Genomic DNA, 21,235 nt, shown 5'->3' with positions numbered 1-21,235 from the left:
CCAGTGTAATTCTTGATCATACTTACCTTCATACCTTGTATAATTAATTCTCAGGATGCATATAAGCACACATCTCTGAGTTTAGTCCTAGTATCCAGATCTCGCTTTCTGAACAGCCAGTTAGTTGCCTCACTTAGCCGATGAGCCGAAACTTTCCAGGCTCCTCTTTCCACACCCGTCTCACACACACCTCTGCTCACACCCTGGGTATCATTAAATAATACTTTCCCTGTTCTTAACCTCACCAAGAATTTATGGTGCCCAGACACTCAGACAGAAACCAGCACACACGTTTGAATGTCCAAGAGTAATAGTCATGGCCTCTAAGAAAGGAGAAGGACCCTGCCTAGAGGGTGTGGTTGTGTGCTGAGGGCAAAGAGAAGGGAGGGGGCGTGGTGAGGAGAATTCTGGGTCCTGGACCACAGGGTATCCTGAACACACAGTGAAGGAGGGTAGTCCTTAGGGCAGGTAGGATTCTAGATCTTCAAGCAGAGACTAGGAAGACCTGGGGAACTCCAGGCCCCATGACACTCAGCCGCAGAAGCCCTGGGAATAGACCTTGAGAAATTCTGCCTGGGGCAATTCTGGCTCTGAAACTCATTTTACTACAGAGTAGAATTAGTACCATTTTTCTTCATCTGGTACATGTTTGGTTTGTAAAGAGGAAGAAAGCAGATGACGAGACAGCTAACTTGGGGTGGGAACAGCAGAAGTTGCCTCATACCAGAAGAGGTAGATCTGCTACAGTACAGTTGTACCATATACACTGGATTTAGGATTACAAAACAACTGTACTGTAGATTATAATTCATTATGAAACTAGCCACATCCATGTAAGGAGGGAAAACACTAGGGCGTGAAACCCACATCTTTGTTGAAGTAGCATTGTGTGTGTGTGTATGTTTTAATCATAACAGAGGTTGATAAACCAGATAAGAATATAGAGGAAGTCCCCACCCAATAATGTGTCGTAAATTAGAGATCTTCAGTGCTGATGTCATTGAGGTTTAATTGTTATAGCTATACACTTGGGGCTATAAAATAATTTCTTACCAAAATCCCCATAGGAAAATTAATTGATTGCAACGCTAAACTTCTCTCTAAAAAAAACTTCTCTCTAGCTTTGATCATTTCAGCTGTTATTTAATAATGCTTTTGAAAACTTGGTGGTTTTGTTTGTTTTTAATTAAAACTGGTTATAGCAGGAGAAATTGTATCATATTGCTGTAGCCTCATTCCCCTCTCTTTCCTTTAGTTGTTTCCTGTCTGTGATATTTTCAAAGTCCACTGGCTGATTATGGCTCAGCAGGTAGGAAAGATGAAAGTGGGGGTATTTAGAAAGGTGGAAAGGGGAGCTTTCTCCAGGCAGTCACAGACCCTGCTGGAAAGAGCCAAAATGGAGGTGAAGTTAACCTTCCAGGCAGGCCAGTGAGGGTAGAGAAACACTAGAGCAATGCTTCCTGAGTTTTCAGGCAGGCTACAGAGCTGTTTTCTCCAATTACTGCTTTTCCCAAAGTCGGGCCTCCTGGTCTTCCTGACGGTCCACCACCGAGGGTTTGGCTGGCAGAGTGTGAGAGCAGGTGCTCTTGTCCCCGGCCTCCCTTCCATGGCCTTCAGGTCTGTTAAACCTGGTAGCCATGGCATGGTGCCAAGTGCTTCAGTGGATTTACTTTCTTCTTTGCAAAAAGGAAAGATATTATAGAAACAAGGACATACTCTGCCTGCCACAAGGCTGGCCCCATCCCCCTGCAACTGCTTGAAGATGTTCATGGCTCGTAACACTCCCTCTTCTGCCACAGGGTCTTTGCATGTCTTGTTCCCTGTGCGTTGAATGTACTTCCTTCTTCTCTGCTGAGTCAGATGCTGCTCATCCTTTCAGTTTCAGCTCAAGCTCACAAAATGCTTCCCCCAGCCTTTTTAAGTAGTTCAAATTCTCCTTATGTAAAACTCTTGGAAAATCATCTATATTTAGAGGGGTTGCAGGAGTGGTTTTGGATTTCCGAGTCCTTAAACTGACAATGGACCAGAGAATCTGTCTTTGGAAGACTGGGGGGCTTCCGTTTGACGTTTCGTACTGGTCAGCTCCAGCAGAGCAGTGGAGCAGGAGCCAGACGAGGCTTACGTCTCCCTTTGCTGTGAACTAACTGTGCGACCAGAAGCAAATCATCTCGCCTCTCTGGTGTAACTCCCCAATCCCTTGCCTGAAGGGGATACCTAGGACTGCCCAGTCGTAAGAATACGTGGGGTACTTTAAAAGAGCAGATGTTTAGTGAAATACAATCAGCCCCAGTAATACTGTAATAAATAAACTGATGACTAATATAAGAAGATAAAAAATGGGTAGGAGAGAAAAAAAATGTGTCCCTTTCAGAGGTTAACTTTGTAAATCAGCAGTGAGCTATACCGATGCCTTAGTGTAAAAACTCCGCTGACTAATCAAGGTTCCAGTTATATTAGATGAGCTTCCAAATTGCATTCAAAAAGAGAGAATGAGATGGTATTGTTCCATTATGTTTGTAGTGTTTTATTAAGAAAGCCCTGTGTTGGTCAGACCAGGAGATTCAGATGTGACAGCAGGTAAGAATTTGTGTAGGTGGCAGTGCCCGTTTAATTTAGAGGCATACTTGCTTCTAGGTATGATCTAAGCCAGTAAATCTTTGTTGCAGGGTTTTACACACACTTAACATACACAATTTTGTATGTGTCTACGCATATTCTGGGACAAAAGATAAACTGTTTTGTTTTTTTTTTTTTTGGCTTCAAGGAACAGAAATTTATTTTCTTTCTGCTCTGGTGGCCAGGAGTTCAGATTCTGAGTACTGGCTGTGTTGATTCCTTCGGAGGGCCCTCTCTCAGTTTCTGGTGGCTGCCGACAATCCTTGGCATTCCTTAGCTTGTAGTTGGATCCTCACATGCTGTCTTCCCCCATGTGTGACCTAAAATGTGTGTCTTACTGTGAATTACATGCAAGAGGATTTAAAAGCTGCCAATTTAACTTCGTTATGTGATTAAACCTAAAAAACATATTTCCATTTGTGATCAGAGATTAGCAGGAGGTGTATGAATCATGGTACAAAGCAATACACCAGCCTGATTCTCTGTTATTAACAAACACTCTTCTACACTTGCTATTACTGTGGATAATGGAGAAAACACTTAATTACATTCCTTATAAAAGATTAGAAAACTCAAATAACGAGTTCCCCCCGCCCCCCCAATCATCTTAAGCCCACTTTAGGTCTGCACCGTGAACTGTGATCATCAGTAACAAGGAAATAACTTTATTTCTAAAAAAAAAATTTTACTCTAGCATTAAGTATACAATTTAGAGTATTTTAATTCTTTTGAAAATCGATAATGTATATTTGATAAGGGTGGGGAGCTTTAGGAAATGCTGGGCAGAAGTTCCCCACCTTCAGACAGTGCGCTTGAGGTAGTATGACTTAAAAATAAGGTGGGTTTTCCTAAGCAGCCTGGAGGACTGGCTGGCTTTGAATGTGCCCTGAGTAATCATAAGCGGATGTGGTAATTTTCTTCAGAAAAAAAGGAAGGGCTTCACTTAAACTTCGAGCTATGTCAGGCTGATCTTTCAAGGAACAAGGCACAATGTGGTTTTGATTACATAGTGGTAGACAACTTGGTGAAGCTACAAAAAGGTTCCATTGAAAAAGGTTTCTTATTTGTGTGGCTTGAACTACTGCTCCAAGCTCCAGTCAGTAACTAATTTGTGAGCAGCCACTGATACAATATTTAAAATATGGACTAATCCAGTCACTGGCAATTGCCAATGTCCTGATGAAAAGTCGGTTGATCTTTTTTACTCTAGTATCAGTAGTTAGATAAAAGAGCTTACGTTGCTGTTTTGCGTCCATCCCCCTCTCTACAAACTCCCCTTCTACCTACTAGGTCATGTCTCAGCAAGTTCACAAGGATTATTTAATACAGTAAAGGGAAAAAAAAAAAGTTTTACTATAACAAGGGCCACAGTAGAGTGCCCAGGCCTCCAGTCAGACAGACCTAGATTCAATTCTCTTCTCTACCATTTATTAACACCTTGAGCTTAAGCAAATTCCTTAATCTCTCTGAGTTTCAGTTAAGTCATCTCAAAAATGGAGAATAACATTGCCTACTTTATGGATAGTTTACGAGATCATGCCAGATTTTGATGGGATAATATAAATAAAGTGCTTACTTCTGTGCCTGGCATTTAATAAATGTTTGCTGTCGCTATTATTTTTGTATTTATCATTATAGAATGTAATATTTTCATTGTAAATCCTAAAATTTTCCACATATTTGTTTAGTGGAACATGTATTCTTTTTGGATCAGGCTTGCTTCCTAAACTCTGGCTTTCTTAGTGCTCCTTGTACTTATTGTATCCAGGGCATGTAGTGGCCAAAGACAAGCACATGACTTGGAACTTGCAGTATTTGTAGTCTTCTAAGCTCTCGGCTTAAGCTCTCAGCTGCTAACCAAAAGGTTGGCAGTTCAAACCTACTCAATAACTCCGTGGGAGAAAGACCTGACAGTCTACTTCCATAAAGATTACAGCCAAGAAAATCCTGTAGGGCAATTCTGCTCTGTCACATGGGGTCGCTATGAGTCAGGATCAACTTGAACAACATGCAGTGATATTCTGACACTTTCCTTTTCATAATAATCAAAGAAATAAGAACACTAAGTACCTTGTATACGTTCTTGGAGTCACCATATGCATACCCGAGTGTTACCGTTGATTAAACAATGTAATGTCTCGTAAAAGATTTGTTTGAAAGTCATATCAACAGGAGTGATATGTGGAATTGAAAGTATAATTTATTGAATTTTGGGGTTTTTTAAAAATTTACTAATAGATCCACATGTTTTCTCTTTAACAGATGGGCTTAGGTCATGAACAGGGATTTGGAGCCCCCTGTTTAAAATGCAAAGAAAAATGTGAAGGATTCGAACTGCACTTCTGGAGGTAATGTTTGGAAACTACAACCACATGAATAACGTACATGGTTTGGCATTGTTTCCTCAGACAATGGAGATCTCTTGCAAGTTCTCCGGTGGCGTACTTGCCAAGTTGTTCTATTCTCCTATAAGAAATGAAACAAAAATAAAGCTGTTCTGTCTTCCTGTCATTAAGTTTGACTGAGCTAATTGGACAATAATAGCTATGTTTGGGGTAGGTTATTTGCTGTCCTTCGGGTTTCCTGTGGGTCTAGAACATGAATATGTCTCTTTTCTGAGTGGCAAAAAAGTTTATGACAACCTTCCAGGACCGTTTACATGAAGTGGAATTCAGGTCTCTTTGGAATTTTCAACTGTGAATTTGCTACTGAAAAACTTTGAAGCACCAAAATTAAAATAATAGTAACAATAATGGTAATAATTCATTGTCAGTCTGTTGGTTTGAATCAAGTGCATGTATGTGGAGGACCAGTATTAATAGATCAAAAATTCAAATTTTGCATAGATTCTATCTGCATATTTTTTCTGAAATAATTTCGTGGACCATCTAAATCTAAAAATCAGTATTTAAAACCTTTTATTATGAAGAAAATAAATTTTCTTTAATAAATGTTTATAAGTTTGCTCAAAGTTATCAGTATATTATCGATAGATGGGAAAAAATTGATAATCAGCTATGCAATATTATGACAGTGGTTGCATTACTGAAATGAATCTCATTTGAAGACCACTTCCATACTTCAGATTTCCATTGGAAACTCTAGATTTAAAAATTTAATTATGGCTGTGTACAGTATAAAAAAAAAAAAATTTTTTTTTTTTATAACAGTATAAGTTAAAGGAAAATGTAAACAAGTAGAACTTGGGATATTAGTCTCTTTGAAAAGCTAGTTTATTTAATAGGTTTTAAGAACAGTTGTTTTAAATAGTGAAGGCAAGAGAAATCTCAGTCCTCCCAGAAATGATGATGGTGTATTTTAATGTTTATTTTTAGGGTGCTCAAATTTTCCAGGGATTTTTTTTTTTTTTTTTTTAGTTACAAGACTTTAATAGCTCTTCCTTTTGCTCTGTTTTCAGGGGACATAGTCATTAGGCAATATGTCTGTCGTGTTTTCGAAAGGTAGTGTCACTAAAGACAAAATAGTTTCCATGGATTACAATACTTTGCTCTTCATTCACGTCTCTCCTTGTCTGCTTTGTGGAGGGTTCCACTGCCCTCTACTGGGCATAGTTTTCATTTTATAGTCCTTGAAGAGAGTCCTTTTTAGTTCAGATACACAGTTGCCAAAAGCTGCTAATGGAGATTTTTAAAGCTCCTTAGTAAGAGCTATCGTCTTCTCTCTAAAACAGAGGTTAATTTATAGTAATTTTTAAATTTTCTCTCTGTTATTTTTCTATTGCAGATCCCTATTATATTTTCAGATAAGAATATGTCAGACAAGACAAGATCTTTGTGGCATGAAAATCGCTTTTTCTTTTTTTCAGTTTTACCACACAGACTTATTTATTCCCCTGACTGATTTATTCCCCTGGATATATAGTCTTAAACTCTGTTAAGAACCATAAAAGATGAGGGCTTTGGACATGGCCTCTAATCCAGCTTCGTTTACACAGTCCATCCAGACACTATTACTTAATAGTTTTGTCTTCTTCCTGGCATGAGTTCAGACACACTTCTGTTTTAGTTAAAATTCTTGATAATTCACTGACTTTTTTCACCAGAACTGGATGGCTTGAGGCAGAAGCCTTTGACCTTAAGATGTAGCCATTGTTCAATACAGTCTTTGAAGTAAAATATTCCAGACTGGTTGTCCTGAGTGCAACAGAGATTACAGGTACAGTCTAGAGCACAGAACTGCTCTGGTTAATGTGGACAAGGGGGCTCATACCTCTTCTCACTTAGCCTTTCCCTCCATCTTCAGGAGGACCTTGACTTCTAGGACCCTTAGGGCTACAAGGGGCACACTGGGAAAATCAGAGCTAAATATTCCCTACCTCTTTACCAGTCCGTCCTTCCACACAGCCAAAGAATGGTCTTCAAAAAACAGATACCATCACATACTTCCCAAAAGCTTAAGTAAGCCTTCTGTGCTTTCCCACTGAACTTGATCCTTTAAAGTCTTTGGCCTATTATGTTAAACTGCAACATTTGGCTTCTGCTGCTTTTCCAGCTTCATCTCCCACGTTCCTTGATATATGGTGGTCTCTAAGATGTCTGTGCTTTATTACATGTTTCTTTTGCTATAAAGGCCCTACTCTGTGACACATGGGGTCGTCATGAGTCAAAATCAGCTCAACAGCAGCCAACAACAGCATCAATCTGTGGTGATGGTGGTGGGGAGCCCAGGCAAAACAGGTGATTTGAGGAGCATTTAATAAAGGGATTATTTACAAAGGCATGAATAAGGTTTAGGAAAAGCATCAAGAGATAGTGTAGCACCCCAGGGCTAGGGCCGGGGGAAGTGGGGTAGGGGTTAGCATCCCTGGACCTGAAAAGACAGAGAGAAGGTTTCTTGAACAGGAGAGAGCACTGTCTTGAGAGGGCAGCCTGAATGGAGATTGTTAGGGAGGTGACCTAGCACGGAGAAAGACAGGGAATAAATACTCAGTCCTCACTCTTCTCACCCCAATCTCCCCCTCGTGCCTCCCATTGCCAGGGACAGGGGAGACCACTGGTACAGTTCCTAAGGGTCAGCCTCCTGGGTGGAGAGCACAGGGTACCGAAGGATGGAGGATGCATCTGGAGAGGCAAGTAGAAGAGACCCAGCAGCCATGACTGCCTGTTAAGTATGTTCCAACAGTTGTAAGAAGCTAAAAATGAATTCTTAGACTTACAAAAGTTTAGCATGGAACTTTTAACTTAACTAGACAGACAGACCTCATTTTACGGATCAAAGAGCTAAAACCCATGGAAGTTAAAATGACCTGTTGGAGCACTTGATGTAACCCGATTGTACCTACTCTTCACAGGACCTTTTGAGATGGGTGGCAGTATTCGCATTTTGCATATGAAAAACCATAGATTTAGGATAGTCAAATAACTTACCAAAGTCTTGGCTTTTAGTTACCAGGACCGGAATTTGGAGCCAAAGCTTGCCAAAACCTTCCTTATTAGCACCTTTCTACATGGCAGAGCAGAAATTAGAAGCCACGTTTACACTCCGATGACCAGTGTAGACTGAACTGCACCAGTTTGTCTTCTCTAAAGTGTTACTTTTTGTCATATAGACGTCTTTGTGAACTCATAATATGGACTCAGACAGGTCATTTTAACTTCCTTGAGTTTTAGTTCTTTGATCTGTAAAATGAGGTCTGACTAGCTAAGCTGCAATTTCCACTCTCAACTTTCATAAGCCTAAGAATTCATTTTTAACTCCTTACAACTGTTGGGACACACCTAACAAGACCAGATTAGAAGACCAGAGGGAGAAAAAGGTTGAGGATGCCTGATGCTTACTAAACCAGTACTACCGTCTGCTAGGCACACTTCCAAGTGGTATTTTGGGATCACAAATATTTATGAAACGCAAGATACAAACGCAGGACTTAGGGAGTTTATTGCCAGTTATTTCATATTGAAGGCACAGTAATGTCATGGGGACCACAAATCAATTATCATAGAAGTAATGGAATTAATCTTTTGTCTTAACTTTGTTAAATACTTTCGATAAAACAGCCACATTTTACTAGAACAATATTAGTTGAGTATAGTGTTTATCTGTTCTGAGAATTTCTGGTTGGCTTACAGCTGGCTAAAACTAAAAATTCCCCACCATAAATGGATTAATGCTTGTGTTGAATTCTAGAGCAGAGGCTCATGCTTCAGTCCATATATGTAAATCCTTGTTACAGAAGGGCAGCTTCCAACCGTTTGAAATGATGGTTTGTAGCAGTGCCATGACCACGCCTGTAAATCACCGTGAATGTTGGCAGCATGTCAGAGCACTCCACTTGCTACTACTTGCCTTGGAAAAACAGTAATTTTTACAAATAGTGATTCAGGAAAACATTTCTCTTTGGGGGGAATGAGGGGTAGTTTCTTGAGCACTTTTAGCCTGAAATTGTAGATCTGTGTATTTTTCTACTACGGCAATACTTTTGGTAAATTTTGGTACTCCCTCTCTTGAATTTAACACAGTAACTGTGAAGTTGTAATGTAAAATTTTGAGTATACAGTTTTGATTTGTCATGCGTATTAATGTGTGTGTGTGTGTGAGAGAATGATGCTAAAATATTTTTAATACAAATAGCCTTTTAGAGAGTTTTTCAAAGTGTGTTCAAGTCCCATGAATGTGTATAAAACCAACCAAACCCGTTGCTGTCGAGTCAATTCCAACTTATAGCAACCCTATAGGACAGAGCAGAACTACCCCATAGAGTTTCCAGGGAGCGCCTGGTGGATTCGAACTACCAGCCTCTTGGTTAGCAGCCGTAGCACTTAACCGCTACACGACCAGGGTTTCTATGAATGTGTATGGTCATAATATTTTGAGAAAGCTATATACTGTAGGAGATGCCCTGGTGGCTCAGTGGTTAAGTGCTCAGCTGCTGACCGAAAGTTTGGTGTTTCAAACCCACCAGCCACTCTGCAGGAGAAAGATGTGGCAGTCTGCTTCCATAATGATTTACAGCCTTGGAAACCCTATGAGGCAGTTCTCTGTTGTAAAGGGGTCATTATAAGTTGGAATTGACTCAACGGCAATGGGTTTTCTATACATGGCAGGGCCCCACACTCTAGTGGTTAAGCGTTTGGCTGCTAACCAGAAGGTCAGCAGTTTGAATCCACCAGCTGCTCCTTAAAACCCTGTGGGGAAAGTTCTACTCTGTCATAGAGAGTCGCTATGAGTTGGAATCAACTAGATGGCAAGGGGTTTTTTGGAGTCTACCTTTGCATCTTTACAAAAAGATCATAAAAAAGACTGTTAACTAACTAGATTCTGACACTTGCCCTTCTTCTCTCCCCAGCGTAACTTTTATTAACATCCCATGGAGAGTTTGGGGAGAACTGCTCTTCAGAACAGTTCAGGAGATCCAGAGATTTGAAAACTGTAGTAAATACAGGAACTGATTTATATACTCCGGAAAAACTATCAATTGGTGTGACTTAAAAAATATCCAGTAAACAAACTATTTAAGTCTATATAATCATCAAAGGTTATTTATGAATCATCTGAAGAGAGATTATTGCACAAACTTTACAAATATAGTCCCTGGCATATAGGGACTAGGGAAGCTTACTCATGCCCTGGTTTTTGTTAGTTTTGTTTTAGGTTGGTATAGGGACAGTTTTTAAAGGTCTTTCATTTCCTTAAGAAGAATGGAATCTGGGTTACTTTAGGCTGAAATTTAAACATGTAGTAAATGTTCCACTCATTCTTAGACCCTCTCTTCGATACCAAGATAACAGTATTCCTTCCCCAGTTCCTCAACAAGGTTTCCTTTTAATAAATTTTTTGGGCAACTTCCAAATTACTTTATTTTAAAAGTTCTTAAAAAGTATTTCTAAAATTAGATTTCTTTCAGTTTAAATATGGGAGATTCAAACATAAAACACTATAGACTACAGCTCCAGAAAAAGATACAGAAAAAAAAAAAAATTAAGGTAGATGGTAAACAGCGAAGATTCCCAGAACGGATAGCTCTTAGCACCTGGCCCTGAATTTATAGGTTTCTTTCTTTCATAGTGGTTGTAGCTGTCCTTTCTATAGTAGAGATGGAGCAAGGAGTCTGGAGAGGATGTCCTTCCAGCTGATTGAGGGATGACAGCTCTAGCTAAGAGAACCCTCCCACCCTGCTGGAGTCACATTCCTGCCAAGTGCTTTGTTACCAAAAATCACCACGTTGGAGCAAGGATGCACATAAGGCTTATGATATATTCATGATTTAAAAAATTATAAAGGATTAATCACAGGTTTCCCCAACTTAGGGAACTAACAGTACAGTATAGCATGACTTTGTTAGCTGTATCTTTTTCCCTCATCACTGCTGCTGTTGGTGTATTTTTTAGCCTGATTTTACTTGCATGATAAGGCATATTGGGTGGGTGGGGGGATGGGTAGGGAAGACAGAGTTTTCCTCAGAATCTGAATCCTGTCAGGAATGGCCAAGATGGATAACCAGAAAAATTATAGAATGGCTCAAATATCATCGGTTAATATGATAACTTATCATATGTAACATCTTCACAATGTTCGTGTTTTAGAAAGTAGCAGGTTTTATTTCACTTTTCCCATTTGTCTTTCAAATTCTAAAATCTCACCCCTCGCCCCCGCTCTGTGGCGTACATATTGTGCTGGTATAGAATTGGATAGTAAATATTCCCAAAGGAAGTCCAGTGAGCATCACATACCATTGTAACGTGCTGCTTCCTTCTTTAGTCAATCCCTGTGCTAATTATTAGGATACGTGACATAGGTCATAGGTGTAGAAGGATCTCTTTTGCTAGATTAAAAACCCACCCTCTCTTTTTAAACTTGATCCAAAAACAACATGGTAGTTCCTTAAATGGATTGTTTTTGTTAAGCGAAGTATAAGAATGAAGAACATACTGTAGTAGGATAGTATGCTCCTTTCCACTAGATGGGAGTATAAGATAGCCACATGTAAGAAAGAGTCCTTTCTAGCCGAGCCAGAAGAGACAGACTTTTCAGCAGTCTTACCAAATAAAGATTTCTGGCAAACGTGTGCGCAAGGAGAGTAGTTTGGCTGGAGCTCAGGCTCTCATGTGCTCTCTCTTTCTGGGACTGTAAAGTCAGGTGCAGTATTTTCAATTTGCATATCTTACCTCAAAACTCTGAACATAAACATTTATAATTATTTGTTATTTGGCAAAGAGATTTATTTCTGAAGTGCTGTTTTTCTTTTTTGTAAGAGGTAGAATTTATTTACGCTCTTACCAGCCATTTGGGAGAATCTCAAATCTACTTCCTTGCAAGTATTTGATACTGTGTTTCTTTGTCAATCTTCTGTATGTAAAATTATGTCTCCTTACAGTTTTAATTTGCTCTTCCCTGGTTACTATGGTGATTAAAATATTTTCTTATGATATTTGACCATGTATGTTTCATCTTTTATGAAATACAGTTTCAAACTTTTTATCTTTATGTTGTTTCTTTGTATATACTTTTCTAATCATTTGGTACCCTGATGGCACGATGACTAAGAGCTGGACTGGTGAACAAAAGGTCGGGAGTTCAAATCCACCAGCCTCTCCTTGGGAAACCTATGAGGCAGTTCTGCTCTGTCCTGTAGGATCACTGTGAGTCGGAATCGACTCAACAGCACATGACAACAACAATCGTTTGTTAGCTTTTATGTTTTGCAAATGTTTTCTGAGTTGGTAGTTTGCTTTTCATTTTCAATGAGTGGAAGGCTCTGTTTTTTTTTATTCTCTTTAAATTTTATATTTTATGTAAGAACTATTTCTTGGCTGTGTCAGTTGGGGAAGGAGGTGATATCCTTGAACTATAAGAAACACGATGAGGGCAGAGACTTTTATATAACTGTTTTTTTATATGTAACAGAGCACATGGTAGGTAGTCAATAAATGTTTTAAAAAAATCAAAGGAAGGAAGGGAGGGAAAGAAGAAGAAAGGAAAACAAAGAAAGGAAATGGGAACAGCTATAAACTCAAATCCAGACCTGTAGTCTGTAAGTGGAAACGCTTTCTCGCTCTCCTTGTCTCCCACTTAAGAAAAATAAAATAAAAACCTTAGGTAATGGCTATGAAATGTTATCATGCAGTACAATGTGCAAGCTCTCACTGTAATAGTTTTTGTTTTTTTCTTGTGATTTTTATTTTTATGGGAGAGTGGGGTTGCCATGTGGGATTACCCTAGACATATCCCCTTTAGCATATACTTTTAAATCATAATATAATTTTTTATTAAAAATCTTATAAATTTAAGGTAAATTTTTGTGTTTCCTTCTTGCTTAAGTTTCTGGATAGCTACTTAGTATCTCAAAAAATATTTGCTTATGCATACCATTATACAGAACATGTATAAAAAGTATTTTATGAATATAAAAGTACAGACTATTACTTATTAGGCACAATTAATCATTGTGTACTTATCTCCAAAATTATAGAAAAATATGCCGTAACTGCAAGTGTGGCCAAGAAGAGCATGATGTCCTCTTGAGCAATGAAGAGGATCGAAAAGTGGGAAAACTTTTTGAAGACACCAAGTATACCACCCTGATTGCAAAGCTAAAATCCGATGGAATTCCCATGTATAAACGCAATGTTATGATACTGACCAATCCAGTTGCTGCCAAGAAGAATATCTCCATCAACACAGTTACTTATGAATGGGCTCCTCCTGTCCATAACCAGGCACTGGTAAGTAAGGGGTGAGAGGGCCCGTTTATTAAAGTTCTTGAACTATTTATTTAGGGCCGTTCCTTTAGTGACCTAACCAATTTCACACACACCCCAAGTCTGATATCTTTCTGGGGCTCCCATTACTTTGACTTCCAACTCCTATTACCATCTTTTGAGAGCAAGACTAGAAAGCTCATAGAATTTCCTGACTACCTACATGTGTTTATCTCTTTGAGGGCGTGGTTTGATGCTCTTAAAAATAGATGAAAATGAATGTTTTGCATAAATCTAGTAACTCTTCTAAGTTACTTTGGAAAAGGCTTATCTTAATAAAATGGTAAAGAATATCTAAAGAATATAATTTCTGCAATTGTTTAGAATTGAAAAAATGTTCAGCATTATATTAATTTTACTGTATAAGACAAAGAAGTGCAGTTTTGTGTCAAGTTCCTCCCACGACTATAACAACTAGATGGAGCCTCTGGAAGTCTCTTAAGGAAGCGAGTTAAATCATTAAAGTGAACCTTGCGATTGCCAGTCCATCGGTCTCTTTCATATAGTGCTGAAAACGCTGCCGGTCCATAAGGTCGTTCTGAACATTTATACCTGGAGATTTGTGTTTTCTTGCAGTTTTACATTTGTATATTTAGGGCAAGTACACAATAATAACCCAGATCTTTTTACAATCTGAAAAGTTTAATTTCAGATTATGTTCATTTTTTGCTGAACCAGATCTCTTTAGTGTGACACGTTTGAACGTGCTAACATCTCCAGATATTTATATTATGACGAGGAATTGTCGCTAATGGATAAAACCAACTTCATTTTAAGTAACTTGGTGCAAGTGTGTTATGAAACATTGAACCGTCTAATGGCCAAGGCACTCGCACGTTAACACGAGTCTCCTGTGGTCTAGGCCAGGCAGTACATGCAGATGCTGCCCAAGGAGAAACAGCCCGTGGCGGGCTCAGAAGGGGCGCAGTACCGGAAGAAGCAGCTGGCAAAGCAGCTCCCCGCGCACGATCAGGACCCTTCAAAGTGCCACGAGTTGACGCCCAGAGAGGTGAAGGAGATGGAGCAGTTTGTGAAGAAATACAAGAATGAGGCTCTGGGGGTAGGCGATGTCAAACTTCCCCAAGAGATGGACACTCAGGGGCCCAACAGAATATACATCCCAGGTGGGGATAGAAGCACCGCAGCAGCAGTGGGGGCCATGGAGGACAAGTCTGCTGAGCAAAAAGGAACTCAGTATGTAAGTGAGAGGAGTCACATCGTTGCCCGATGTGTATATTTTATTTATGTATTTATTTCTTTTTATAGGTTCTTTGCTTTCCTTTGGACTCTTTTGGGGGGGGGGGCATTCCTCTGTTTCCAAAAGGGAGTTGAGATAAGTAAATTGAATTAAAATTCAGCTTACGCTTGAGAGAGGATCACGTTTAAACTTCTTTCTAAAGCTGAGGTTTCTGATTATCTATTGCCAAGGATAATTGAGGGTTAATGTACACACAGTAGTTGGCATTTGGCATCCTGCTGGAATACAACTACAAATGTAGAATCTGTTTCCTAAACATACTTTTGGTATGTTTATCTCTCCCCGTAAATTAAGAATAATACATGCTTAGATTACTTCGGTTTTGCTTGGGAGACTGTGCCCAAAATTCATCCCTAAATTAATGTGGATATGTATAGTCCATTGTTTTTGTTTTTTTTTTTCCCCAGGCTTCTATTAGAGAGAAATACAATGGAAATGTTTTCTGTAGCCTGAATATAGAGGACAGTAGTGACACAGTTGAACAACAAAAAAAGTACTAAGCTTACTGTAATGTATTTCTCATATATTCAGTTAGCACATCAACCAATCAGGCTTAGTCCTTTGAAGAGTATTAATAAGCTCTGAGGTGATTATTATTTTTTTAAGGTGATCATTATTGATAGAACTCTTAAAAGTGAGGTACATATTGTTACTCGCCTTCTTCCGGAAGTGACTTTAATTCAGGAAACAATGCTGAATTCTTGCACTGAGTTAGGTTTGAACAGTCGGGAGACAGCCAGGAGATTCCATTCTACAGATGTATTAACGTTTTATTGTCTTCGTGGATACATCGCTAACTGCAGTAGAAATTATTTCTCTTGAAAGTTGTTTCTCTGAATTCCAACTACAGTTGATAATCAGAAATGCCAGTTGTCTGAGGACCTGATTTTGTATGGCTCCCCTTTCAGTCCTGCTACTGCTGCAAACTGAGTATGAAAGAAGGCGACCCAGCCGTCTACGCCGAGAGGGCTGGCTACGATAAACTGTGGCACCCAGCTTGCTTTGTCTGCAGCGCCTGCAGTGAACTCCTGGTCGACATGATCTACTTCTGGAAGAATGGGAAGCTGTACTGTGGCAGACATTACTGTGACAGTGAGAAACCCCGCTGTGCTGGCTGCGATGAGGTATGTTCTCTGGGGCTGCCCTCACGCAGTCTTCTTTCTGTACCACCATACGGTCCCCTTACCGTCATAACCAGGCCACCCTTAGAAAGAAGGCAACATGAATTGGCCTGATATCAATTGCTTTATTTACATCCAAGGAAGTTTAATGAAAGGAACTTTTCATTTCATTCATTCTGAGTGTCAGTGTTAATTATGTTCACTAAAAAGAAGCTGCCCGGAAGCACCAAAGACTGATTTGTACTAAGCTAAATGATTATGTAAGTTTGAACTTTAGGTTGACATTTTCAAACTTCAACCCCCAAGAAAGTACACTTGTGGGTTTAAATCCCTTATTGCCGAAAGAACCTCACTTTGTCGTTTGGAGCCCGAAGGAAAGCGCATGGTTCATCCTTGTTTTATCCACCTCCTAGCTCATATTCAGCAATGAATATACCCAGGCCGAAAACCAAAATTGGCATCTGAAACACTTCTGCTGCTTTGACTGCGACAACATCCTAGCTGGGGAAATATATGTGATGGTCAATGACAAGCCCGTGTGCAAGCCCTGCTATGTGAAGAATCATGCCGTGGTGAGATAGCATTGCCTCCATCTGCCTTATGACCTGAGTTTATGTCTCTATTGAAGCATCTTACAAATGGGAATCAGGAAGCACTGCTCTCAAGTAGTAAGCATGTGATTTTCCAGCAAGAGGGTGTTAAAAGTCCAGGCAGTTTGAAAAGATACATTCATTGACTCGAGCCACTCCAAGATTTCTATCTGTGTAGTTTATACTAGGGATTATTAGTGCTGTTTGATGATAAAATCCTCCCTAAAAAAAAGTCATTAATGGGAATTAGATTAGTTGATTTATTCTCATGGGTACAGATCAGATTCCATTAAAGTAAGGGTTTCTGTGGGCTTTTCATACTTTCAACTCTATTTGAGTATTCATGGTTTCTGTTCATGTTACTGGACCACCGCCCTGGGACTTTGTTTTTGCTCCCTGGAGATAGTACAGTGCCTGTTTTTTACACCTTTATTGAAATAATTTATTGCAACAAAAATAGACCTGCATACCTAGATTTATTTGATTGGGCCAAACATGCAAGCACTTAATGTGTACTTATTTTTTTCTTGGTTCTGCCCTGCTGACACAGCTTCTATTCCGTGATGCCCAAGAGGATAGGTAATTTTGATAAGGGGTAGGTAAAAACAGAGCTGACCATATATGGTAAGGTTTATAACCCGTTGCCATCTAGTCAATTCCAACTAATAGTGACCCTGTAGGAGAGAGTAGAACTGCCCCATGGAGTTTCCAAGGCCGTAATCTTTATGGAAGCAGACTGCCACATCTTTGTCCCGAGGAGCGACTGGTGGGTTCGAAGCACCAACCTTTTGATTAGCAACTGAATGCTTAACCACTGCACCACCAGCATTGCTTATAAGCCAGGGGTATTAAAAAGATAGCCTTTGCTTCTTTATATGTAGGAAGATCTGTACTTATCAAGGTTCCCCTGAGTTAACAGGTAGAGGAGACTCCTGGCTAAGGAATAACATTACATCTTGATAGAGTTCCAGTGTCTTGGTGATTGTTTTAGGTATCTAGTGCTGCTATAACAGAAATACCACAAGTGGGTAGCTTTAACGAACTTTATTTTCTCACAGTTTAGGAGGCTAGAAGTCTGAATTCAGGGTACTGGCTCTAGGGGAAGGCTTTCTGTCTGTGGGCTCTGAGGGAAGATCCTTGCCTCTTTTCAGCTTCTGTTCTTAGGGTCCCTGGCGATCATGTGGCATGTATCTGCCCCACAGTTTGGATGTGTGCTTGCTTGCTTAACCTGCTCTTTTATATCTCAAAAGAGATTGATTTAAGCCACACCGTACACTAATACTGCCTCATTCACATAACAAAGAAAACCTATTCCCAAATGAGATTATAACCACAGGTATGGGGGTAGGATTTATAGTACATATTTTAGGGCGTCACAATTCAATCCATAACACTGATCATGCAAAAAGAGTCTCTCCCTTGCTTTTCAGGGAAGACTGGGTTGACATTATGTATGGATTAAGCAGCCACAATGTCTGTTGGGATTAGAAGTAATACTGCCCTTAGAAAATATGGAAGTAGATGTTTGTGACAAGACTTCACTTTACTGCCTAAACTCATTTTCCCACTGAGTAGCAGCCACATGTTGAGGTCTTTTCAGATAAGGAGGCTCGAGCTAAATGACTCTCAACCCACCCATTCCTAATCTTCATCTCTCAGTAATTCCTGGCAATCACATTAAGGGACCAAGGATGCTGAAAGTTAGTCAGTGTCATCTAATAACGGACGATCTTGTTGGTTTCTTCGCTTGTTATAAAATTTAAAACAAAACTTTAGATAGTCACATTCATTCAGAGCATGTGCAAACAGGAAGGCGTATGAACTACCCAGCATTTTGGAGGTCTCAACTTGGTTAGTTTTCTGCTGTACTATAAAGGGATGTTCATTTATTTTCTTCATATACATATTCAGCTAAGAAGAAAATGATGTTTTTGTATGTGTATGTATATGTGTGTGTGGGTCTGCATGGGGTGGGTGGGAGGAATGTATATATGCATGCATGTTTGGGTGTGTGTATATGTGTATGTTATTGTTATGTACAAATACATATATATACCTATAGGTATATATATATATTTGTATATAACATATGTAATACACACTTAATGGTGTAGGGAGTGTAAGTAGTGATGTTCTATGATATCAGATTATACATCAGTTATGACTGATATTATTCCTTCAGAACAGAAGCCACTTAACTACAAGTTATATTTTTAGTGCAAACTAATTATTCTCAAACAGTGCCAGTATTTTTAATTGAGTCCTTAATTACTTTGAACATAATTCATTTATTACTGTCTAGAATTAGTGGCGTTAATAATCTCATGTGTCGTAGGTAAGGCTGGTAGAATTACTACTTCAAAGCTTAAACCAAGAGTGAGGAAAAATAATTTTCTATACTTCTTTATAATTATTAATATACAATCTAACAGAATGTGCTGGAACCAAATGCACTATTTTGGAACTTGCTGTCAAGACTTTCTACCGTGAACACCATGGGGATATATCTTACAAGCATCAATTCAGAAGGTCCTTAAGGAAACCTGGTGGCACAGTGGTTAATGTGCTCAGCTGCTAACCAAGAGGTTGGCAGTTTGAGCTCACTGGCCATTCCGTGGGAGAAAGATGTGGCAGTCCGTTCCTGTAAAGATTACAGCCTTGGAAACCCTGTTGGGGTAGTTCTACTCAGTCCTACAGGGTCACTATGAGTCGAAATCGACTCCACGGCAATGGGTTTAAGGAGCCTTTCTTGTTTCTCACAGTGCTCACTGCACATTGATGTTGTTAGTTGATGTTGCGTTGGCTCCGACTCGTGGCGACACCGTGTACAAGAGAACACAATGTTGCCCAGTCCTCTGCCATCCTCATGACCATTGGTAATAACGAGACCATTGTTACAACCACTGTGTATTTTGAGTGCCTTCCAACCTAGGGGGCTCATCTTCCAGCATTATATCAGACAATATTCTGTTGTAAACCAATTTTTCGTTGACTCATTTTCAGAAGTAGATCACCTGATCACTTTCTAGTCTTAGTCTGGAAGCTCTGCTGAAACCTGTCTACCATGGGTGACCCTGCTGGTATTTGAAATACCAGTGGCCTAGCTTCTAGCCCCACAGCAATAGGCAAGTCATCACAGTACCACAAACTGACAGGCAGGTGGTGGCTCAGTGTATGAACCTCCATTAACAGTTGTTGGCTTAAAAGGCTAACGAGAAGGGCTCTCTCAGTTGTGTACTTTTGAGGTTGTCATTCTCAGTTTCACTTATCATCTGAAGAAATGTGTTCGGTTCCAAAATGAAAATTTTACATCATGGTTTGATCTTTCACCCTCATTTCATATTTGCATTATTCCTTAACAGGTGTGCCAAGGATGCCACAATGCCATTGACCCAGAGGTGCAGCGGGTGACCTACAACAATTTCAGCTGGCACGCCTCTACAGAGTGCTTCCTGTGCTCCTGCTGCAGCAAGTGTCTCATTGGGCAGAAGTTCATGCCAGTAGAAGGGATGGTTTTCTGTTCCGTGGAGTGTAAGAAGATGATGTCTTAGGAGAGCACCAAGCAATACCGAGCCATAGTTATCCCAAGTGGTCTGCATTTCTAGCTACTGTAAAATGCAATTTAAAAAAATAAAAGGGGAGGGAAAAAAACCCTAAAAGAAACCAGGAGATTTTGTTCAGTATCATTCTTTGCAATTTTTTTCTTTATTGGTTTTTTTCATCTCAACTTTTAAAACCTGATTTAAGGCGTATAGGGTCACTATGAGTTGGAATCAACTCGACGACAAGGAGTTTTGTTTTTTTTTAAGCAAGAATTTTATCTTTCTTTAGCTCTCCAGCTGTAAGATATTTGAGTTGGAGGCTTGATTTTAATGCCCTAATCTTTATATCCCCATCTCCCTTGTGCCAGACCCAGTATATATGAAGCACTTAACAGTCGCTGTAACGAGTGGGAAGATGTTCTATAGATACTCGTTTTTTCCTTCATGCGTAAAGTGAAAAGGAAATGAAACTTGCCCCCACACCAAGGCTCTGCATTCATTGCCTTCTTTTCTTCACCGCGCTTTGTGACCACACAGTGAACGCCCTCTGACAGTGAAATGGAAATGCAGTGTAGTATGTATAACTCTTGCTCTTTTTAACGCCTGTGCAGCCACTATCGCCCACTTTAGGTGGAGGTATCATTTCCTTATTGCATTTCTCTCTTGTTTTTTATTTGCCCTACCTCTCAGTATGTTTTTTCTAAGCTGGTGACCTCCATCTGTGGCCTTATATATTTTATTACCACATGTGGTATAACAAAGTCCACACTTTTTACTCTATAAATGATTTTTGGTTTGGTTAGAAAAGCCAAGCTACTCATTTATGTTTTCAATCCAAAGAGCACATGTAGTTTCGTACCCAGGAAACCGTGTCAGATACTGATTGCACTTGCCTGCCGTGGTTCAGATAGAGTGTTCTGCATGTTTCGTATTCCCTCCTGACGTACTGCCCTAGCCTGCGCTTCTAAGCCTGCTCATGTATGTATTGAGTGTCTTCTTTGCCTGTATACTTCTCTACTTAAGCATTGCTTGTTTATTTTCTTCCCTGTATACTTCCATAAATATCTATGCACTATGGAAATCAAATGGAATGAATGTTATGTATATTGTTCAAAATAAAAACTTTTTTTCACTTTAATAGTATCTTTTTCTTATACTTTTTCATTTGAGAGCCTTCTGCAATTAAATGCATGTTACAGCAGGGGGCGATGTTTCCAAAGATTAAAAACTAACAAAGGCTGCTGCTTCTGATGGGACAGAACAGAATCTAGGCTTTTTGTTATGAGGAAAGGACAAGTTCTATGAAACTTTAAAATAAATCAAAGCATTTAAGTCATTAGCCTTTAAGCCATGCAGGAGTTTGACACCCCGCCCCCGCCCCCCAAAAAGG

General features: G+C 39.6%; 1 protein-coding gene across 3 annotated transcripts in view; it reads left to right on the top strand.

Moving 5' to 3' along the window:
- Positions 1 to 20,983, top strand: part of TES (testin LIM domain protein) — a 44,965-nt gene extending 23,982 nt beyond the window's left edge. For all 3 annotated transcript variants that reach the window (XM_010587370.3, XM_003407226.4, XM_023544578.2), the window contains 6 exons: positions 4,879 to 4,964; positions 13,046 to 13,298; positions 14,197 to 14,532; positions 15,501 to 15,716; positions 16,127 to 16,285; positions 19,666 to 20,983. In XM_010587370.3, coding sequence (XP_010585672.1) covers positions 4,879 to 4,964; positions 13,046 to 13,298; positions 14,197 to 14,532; positions 15,501 to 15,716; positions 16,127 to 16,285; positions 19,666 to 19,854 — 1,239 coding nt within the window. In that variant the 3' untranslated portion in view covers positions 19,855 to 20,983. The remainder of the gene's footprint in view (positions 1 to 4,878; positions 4,965 to 13,045; positions 13,299 to 14,196; positions 14,533 to 15,500; positions 15,717 to 16,126; positions 16,286 to 19,665) is intronic.
- Positions 20,984 to 21,235: the final 252 nt, after the last annotated feature.

The sequence above is a fragment of the Loxodonta africana genome, chromosome 8 (assembly GCF_030014295.1).
Source record: "Loxodonta africana isolate mLoxAfr1 chromosome 8, mLoxAfr1.hap2, whole genome shotgun sequence".
Classification (NCBI taxonomy): Eukaryota; Metazoa; Chordata; class Mammalia; order Proboscidea; family Elephantidae; genus Loxodonta; species Loxodonta africana.
Note: the sequence above shows the minus strand (reverse complement) of the source record. Positions and strands in the feature narration are given on the sequence as shown.